The 7895-nt window shown below is 37.7% G+C and overlaps 1 protein-coding gene across 1 annotated transcript; it reads left to right on the top strand.

Moving 5' to 3' along the window:
- The first annotated feature begins 4522 nt into the window (after positions 1-4522).
- LOC121980272 (AAA-ATPase At3g50940-like) lies at positions 4523-6357 on the top strand. The gene is given in 1 exon segment (XM_042532246.1): positions 4523-6357. A coding segment is annotated over 1 exon segment (1512 nt). The 5' UTR covers positions 4523-4578; the 3' UTR covers positions 6091-6357.
- Positions 6358-7895: the final 1538 nt, after the last annotated feature.

Genomic DNA, 7895 nt, shown 5'->3' with positions numbered 1-7895 from the left:
TCTGCATATTTATTAATCTATGCAACACATCGTAGTTAACATGTCCTAGTCTACCATGCCATAAACACGAATACTCAAGCATATAAGTGGAAGAGCTTTCAGTTTTATTTATCTTAGGCCTAATCGCCATTACATTGAGCTTAAATATCCCATCAGATACATAGCTCCTTTCTACAAACACTCCATTCTTGGACAATACAACTCTGTTTGGCTAAAAAATAATGTGAATGTCATGCTTGCTTAGCAGTGATCTGGACACTAGATTCTTCCAAATCTCTGGAACATATAGTACATTGTTCAGAGTAAGGTCCTTGCTCGAGGTCATCTTCAGCACCACCTTTCCTTGGCCCATGATTTCCGAGGTTGTTGAATTCCCCATGAACAGTTTGTGTCTAGTGACTTCTTCGAAGTTGTGTTGCAACTCCTTGTTGCAGCACACATGTATGGTGGCTTGAGTATCGATCCACCATTGTCGCGGGTTTGAACCGACCAGGTTCAGTTCTAAGACCACTGCGCAGAGGTCGTCCATTTCTGGTCCCTCGTTCAGGTTGGCCTCTTGCTTCTTCTTCAGGTTTTTACACTTTGAAGATTTGTGACCCACTCGATCATAGTTGAAGCACTTCCCAGAGAATTTCTTTTTATTGATGCCTCCTCTGGGTCCCATCTTGGAAGACTTAGGGTTCTTTCGTTTCGAGCTTTGACTGTGCTCGACCACGTTGGCTTTCACAATAGCTTGAGAGAACAGTTTCTCTCTGAACTCTTGTTGTCTTCTTCTATGCGAAGTCGAACAATGAGTTCCTCCACATTCATCTCTTTCCGCTTGTGGTTCAGGTAGTTCTTGAAGTCATTCCAACCTGCAGGCAGCTTCTCAATGATAGCAGCCACCTGGAAGGTTTCTCTCCAAACCATCTCTTCTGAGTGGATCTCGTGCAAGATCACCTGAAGCTCCTGGACTTGGCTGATCACCGTCTTGGAGTCAACCATCTTGTAGTCCAGGAATCGACTCACGATGAACTTCTTGGCCCCTGCATCCTCTGTCTGGTATTTCTTGTACAAGGACTCCCACAACTCCTTAGTCGTTCTCTTCATGTTATACACAATGTACAACGAGTCGGCAAGGCAGTTGAGGATGTAGTTTCGACAAAGGAACTCAGAATGAGTCCATGCCTCCACTGCACTGATAGTCTACGCATCAGCATCCTCAGCACGCTTGGGAGGGTCCTCGGTCAAGAACCGAGTCAGGTTGAGCGTGGTCAGGTAGAAGAGCATCTTCTGCTGCCACCTCTTGAAGTTCAGTCCACTGAACTTCTCTGGCTTTTCCCCGTGGTTGATTGGCATAGTTCCAATCGGGGCGGAGGGGGCCTGCACGTGTTGAGTCTGTTGCAACTCAACATTTCGTTCAGTGACAATCTCAACAAAATTGAGTCTGTTTCAAGATTGTTGGACAAAACAATATGTTGCCGGAGATTTTAGGGACTTAGCTGAATTTAAAATTACACAGAATTTAAATTCAACTTACAATAGAGATGACCTGAGCGGATAATCTCAGGCTACCAGCAGGGGTTGGTTTCTGCCCAACATGCCATAAAACTCTCAATGTGAGACTAAAGTCTCATTCACAATGGAGCTCTTTTCCTCTTTCACCTATTCTCCATTCACATCACTTATATCCAATATACTTATCATATATACCATGCTCTACAGGAATTTTTGTTTACTAAATTTTGTTTGTTGTTTACTGCAGATCTCATTTGCTAAATTTTATTTGTTGTTTACTATAGGAATTTTTATTTTTTGTTTACTGCAGAAAAGTCCTGTACAAATTTTTTTGCTGAATACTATAATTCTCTTTTGCTAAATTTTGTTTCATGATTTTTTTTTCTTATATTCTCTTTTGCTGAATTTTGTTTGCTAAATATTTTATCTATGTGATGCGAGATGTCAAATAAAAGGACGAAGGATATTGGTTCTAACAAAGGAAGATCATGGGGGAGAGGACGACGAAGATGATAATCTCTTATAATGAAAAATGAGTATATATATATTTAATTCTTATTAATGGTATATAATTTGAAGAAACCATTGAGTTACATAATATTTACTTTACTGATGATGTAATCTAGGCAACATGATATAATGCTTGAACTTGACAACATACCAAATAAAATACAAGTGCATAAATTTTATCTCGATATTATATTTATTAAATTACATACATTATATGTATTTATTTGTCGTAGGATGAGGAGGGATGATGCTTAGCACGAAGAAGGTAATTCATTAGTAGTTCGACGAAGATGACCAAATTAAGGGTCTCAGATTCTATCAAATATTGATGAACAAATTTAAAAAACGAGGCTATGAATAAATAAGTCATATGACCTTTTAAATTTAATACGTTTGGTGTTTATTTTGTAATAAATTATTTTTCTTGTTATAATATTCTTAATGTTGTTATTTTCAGATTTGTTGAAATTGAGATTCCTTGTGAAATTACAAATGATATCAAATGAGTGATTCAATTAATGTGACCAATGTGGAAAAAAGTTGCCTAATGATATTAAAGGTTTGTTTTGAGAAAATTTTAAGGTAAGTAATATATTTTAAATTCTTAAAAAAATTGTCTCATTTTGTACTAATTAATTCATCGTTGATATTATTTATAAATATTGATTGTATGTTGTATTTGATGCAATTGAGATATAAATGAGATAATTTTATGGAAAAAGGTATGAAATGAAAATAAAAATGAGCGATATAGGGCAATAATTTATTTACATATTGTCAGAGGATGATAAACCTCGTTTTTTTATATGTTTATCCTAATAATTTATACATCTCATTTATTAAATTTTTGTATTTAAATTTAAATTCAATATATCTCATTTGTATTGTTATTAACATATGTTATATATAATTGTAAAAAAAAAAATTGTGATGAGAAGTTGATGAATTTGAAGTTTTTAAATGAATATAGAAAAAGAAGAAATGTACTAGAGAGTTTGTGGATAATAAATTGGTCCGAGTTAGTATAGATTAACAAAGTTAATTGTTATTAATATTTTATTATATTGTATTGATATCTCATTTAGTTTTTTATATGTTTTATACTAATATATATTATTGTAATATGAAAAGAAAGAATATAGAGAAAGTTAAAATATTGATGATCACTCTATTTATCTTTCATTCGATGTGATGTGATGGGTAATTTATCTAAGGGAAGAGTGCATGGATTTATACATAATCAATATTTCAGAAGATCATATAATAAAAATTCTAAGAAATGTGCTCCAATGAGAAGAATAAAGATCTATTATAAGAAATTGAAGACATGTGTGCTTCTAGCAAAAGGATGGAGGAAGAAATTATTGAAAGAAAAATAAAGAAACTCGTTATCATATAAAATAAGCTGAGGGAAGAAAGACTTATCGAGGAAAGTAGGCAAAAAGAAGAAAATATCAAGAATATGGTTCGTAACAGGATTCAAGAAATGAGATATACAAATTATTTATATCTAGGAGGATCTGATCCTCACGAGCATCATAGACAAAACAAAGATTGAAATTAGTTGGATGATGTGAATATTTCTTAATGCTAATTATATAAAAATTTTGAATTAAAAATTAATTATTTTAAATATTTTTAATTTATTTGAAATGTGTAAATATTCCTTGCAAAATAACATCTAGATAAGAAATATAAAAATATGATATAATAAAAATTTGAGACAGACTAATGATATATTTAAAATAAAATTAGAGATAAAATTGTATATTAATTTATAAATACGATCTTAAATAAATTTATAAACAGATTAAATTATATTTCATATATAATATGAGACAAACTAATTATAAATTTAAAATAAAATTATAGACGAAATTTATATTCAAAATTAATTTTATTTGATAAAATTAAAAATAAATTTATAAATGATGTTTTTAATTTATTTATAAAATTCAAGAAAGAATATTTTCATTATAGAATTAGCTATGAATTTTTAATAACAAATATTTAAAATAAAATATTCTGTCTCAAATAATTTTTAGAGATGGAAAAGAATTTTTAGATATAAATTTCTTCTGTCGCTAAAACTTTATTTTCTTGTGATGATTCCTGTCATTCTAAGTAGGCGATTTCGGATTTCGGATTTCGTATGAAAAAACAGTTAAATAGATTGACAATTACAAATAACTCGAGAACAATGGGGAGGTCCGGCCGCGGACGCGGACGCGGGCGCCCTGCCACTTTGAAACCGCCAGATCACTTTCAAAAGCGAATAACGCGTCTGCGATGCATTCCAATCTAACAAACATTTTCAACAAAGGCTACAAAGCGAGCAATTGAGACGAGGGAAAAACAGAGAATGCATCTGACTCGGTAAAACCCTAAACCAATCATTTTTTTAAAAATAAAAAATAGGAAACTTGTCTTCCAAACCGTCTACCAGAGCTGCTTGATCCTTGTCGATCAAGGAATTAGGGCCACCGCCTTTATAACCTCCTCTGCTTCAGTTCCCTTCCCCAATACCCGTTCCCCTTCCACTCCTCTCCAGGTGGCGGTGGCGGAGCTAACATGGCCACCACTAGCACCGTTTTCTCCACCGCTGTCTCCATCGCCGCCTCCGCTGTCCTCGTCCGCACCATCGCTAACGATCTCATCCCCGATGAGCTGCGGGACTATATGTCCACCTCATTCGCAGCTATCTTTGCTCGATTCTCCTCCGTTATCACCATCATCGTCGACGAGTTCGACGGCTTCGCGTCGAACAAGATGTTCAAGGCTGCTGAGATCTACGTCGGCGGCCTCAGCCAAGTCGCCTCCTCCACTCGCCGCCTCCGCGTTGGTTGGCCGGAGGACGAAGACTCCGACGCGCTCCGGGTGACGATGGAGAGCGGCGAGGAAGTGGTCGACGTGCACGAGGGCGTGCGCTACACGTGGCGCCTGGTTCTGCTTCAGCAGAACGCCGCCCTCTCCTCCCGCCGCCGCCAAGGGTTCTACGGGTACGAAGGGGAGGCGGCGCCGCTGCGGCAGGAGCGGTCGTTCGAGGTGAGCTGTCACAAGCGACACAAGGAAGCGTGCCTGAGATCGTACTTTCCTCACGTGCTGGAGCGGTCGAAGGCGATGCGGGAAGAGGAGCGGACGCGTAAGCTGTACACGAACGAGTACCTGACTTGGAGAGAGACGACTCTGCGGCACCCGGGGACCTTCGCAACGCTGGCGATGGAGGAGGAGATGAAGCGGGCGGTGGTGGAGGATCTGGATCGGTTCGTGAGACGGAAGGAGTACTACCGGAAGATAGGGAGGGCGTGGAAGCGGGGATACTTGCTTTACGGGCCGCCGGGGACGGGCAAGTCGTCGCTGATTGCGGCGATGGCCAACTTTTTGCACTTCGATGTCTACGATTTGGGGTTGTCGGAGGTGAACTCCAACTCGGAGTTACGGACGCTGATGATGTCGACGACGAACAGGTCGATACTAGTGGTGGAGGACATCGACTGCTCCATGGAGATGCAGCAGAACAGAGAAGACAGAGCGACGACAACACCCGCAGCCGAGGAGGATCGTGGACAATATATCACTTTTCTTTTTTTTTTTTTCTTTTTTTTTTTTATCATGTAAAGAACAAAATCTAAATGATCGTCGTTACAGGTGACTCTTTCTGGGCTGTTGAACTTTGTGGACGGGCTATGGTCGAGCGCCGCCGACGAAAGGATCATCGTCTTTACCACCAACTACAAGGATCGACTGGACCCGGCGTTGCTTCGTCCGGGACGGATGGACATGCACATCCACATGGGCTATTGCACGCCCTGCGGCTTCCGAATCCTGGCTTCGAACTACCAGTCGGTCGATGATCACCCGCTCTTCCCCGAGATCGAAGCGCTGATCCGGGAGGTGGAGATCTCACCGGCGGAGGTTGCTGGGGAGCTCATGAGGAGCGAAGAGGCTGATGTAGCATTCCAAGGGCTCATCAAGCTCCTTCGCACCAAAAAAAGAAAGGAGAAAGCTGATAATGCTTCTAAAGAAGAAGAAAAAGAAACGATGCCTGTGGAAAAAAACGTTTCTGGATTTTGTGGAATCTGAAGAGGTAGTATGGACGAATGGCGACCAGACTTGTGGTGCCCGAAGGATTTAGAAGACGTGGACTCAGAGATGCGGAAAAGAAGAGGCGGAAGCAAAACAAAATTATTCTATTAAATTAATAAGATCAGAACGAAACTGATCACATAGCCACAGATTAAAACTCAATTTTCATAAACACTTTAATGTTTTTTTTGTTTTATTTTGTATTTTACCAAGGATGTACAGTTTGGAATGACTAGTTTGTCGAAATTAAATGAGATTTATTAATCACCTTGGATGCACGCTGCTTTTCCTATGAGAGTTAAACGGTGTTCGGTAGAAGGGCACTAAAGTGGACGTGGTGCTCAGGACTTACTATCTTTTGTTTACATGCGCAGAGAAGAGATTTTGAGCTCCTTCCACGAATTAAACTTTTGCCTGAGGTCAATAGATTGTTGAGATATGGATCATTATCTCCGTTCGACCCTCTTAAGAGCCGACACTCATTCCGTCCGAATAGAACAGTCGTCTATTAAGCTCCTCTTCGATCAGTCCCATTGACAAACTCTTCAACCTAGCCATTCCGATTGGCTAGTAACACATGGGCCCCTATGTGAGTTGTTATAATATGTGGATTGACAAATCATATGAAACAGTGTGGTTGGAATAACATGATCTACTACAGTAGATAACGTGGATGATATGATTATCTCACATGATGATATGACATCTTCTTTACTGGGATATGATAGATAATTTATCCTCATTAATATTGTAGAAGAAAAGTATCTCACTATTAGTGTAAGTTTTAAAAGTTAATCAAGAATTGATTGACTTAGTACATATGATATCATATTTCATTAATAAAAGATAGATTTTTATAGTTACTTTAAATCTATGCTAGATGAATAATTATCATTATATTTTAAAATAATAGGTTCTAGTTTACAGCATATCAATTATTTGAATTGATAATGAGAGCTTGTAAATATATATAGACACTACTCTTAACTATTTCTAGTCAAGTATTAATATGCAAGAACAATATTAATATATTGAGACTAGCATGCAGGTCAATTGATGACTTAATCCCACAAGTCATGAATATGAGATATCACGTTGACACATGAGTATATATATTAAAGAATATGCATTGAATTGACCCGCCATGAAATGCTTTATGGATCGTTATATAAGTGTCCTAAATATTCTCATAGTGACTATTGATATGAATAGTTCTTAGACCTGAAGTTACTACGGTTCCCTACATAAGGAGTTGTGTACTTTGGTATCGACAAATATCACTTGTAATAAGATGGACTATAAAGTTGATCACTGGATATGCAACAAGTTATGCGGAGGGATGTGAGTGATGTAGATGAGATCTATCCCTTCCATATGATGTACGTGATATCTATACGCCTCTTGATTAAGTAGGACACAAGAATGCATAACCATGCTCAAATTAATCAATATGAGATATTAAGATCATTTGATTAAATGTGTCTACTTAGGGACCAAAAAACACAAAAATTAATAAGAGGATAACACGGTCTATATCTCATTGATCAATCTAGATATCAAGGATAGAAAGACCAAGTCATACAAGATAATAGACATAGAAAGGTTAAGTCGGATCTCGACATTTTCGTCACTTGGGTATCAATGATGCATTACTAGATGCCACTGATTGCTTATGTATCTAAAGTGATTTTAGATACATTTCCAATGTTACGAGAGACTATTGGGTCACACATAAAGAACATGTTGATTGGAGATGGATCTATTTTAGTTTGACTAAAATATGATGGACCATAATGCTATAG

Source organism: Zingiber officinale, chromosome 5A, assembly GCF_018446385.1.
Source record: "Zingiber officinale cultivar Zhangliang chromosome 5A, Zo_v1.1, whole genome shotgun sequence".
NCBI lineage: Eukaryota > Viridiplantae > Streptophyta > Magnoliopsida > Zingiberales > Zingiberaceae > Zingiber > Zingiber officinale.
This window is presented reverse-complemented; position numbering and strand designations above follow the sequence as displayed.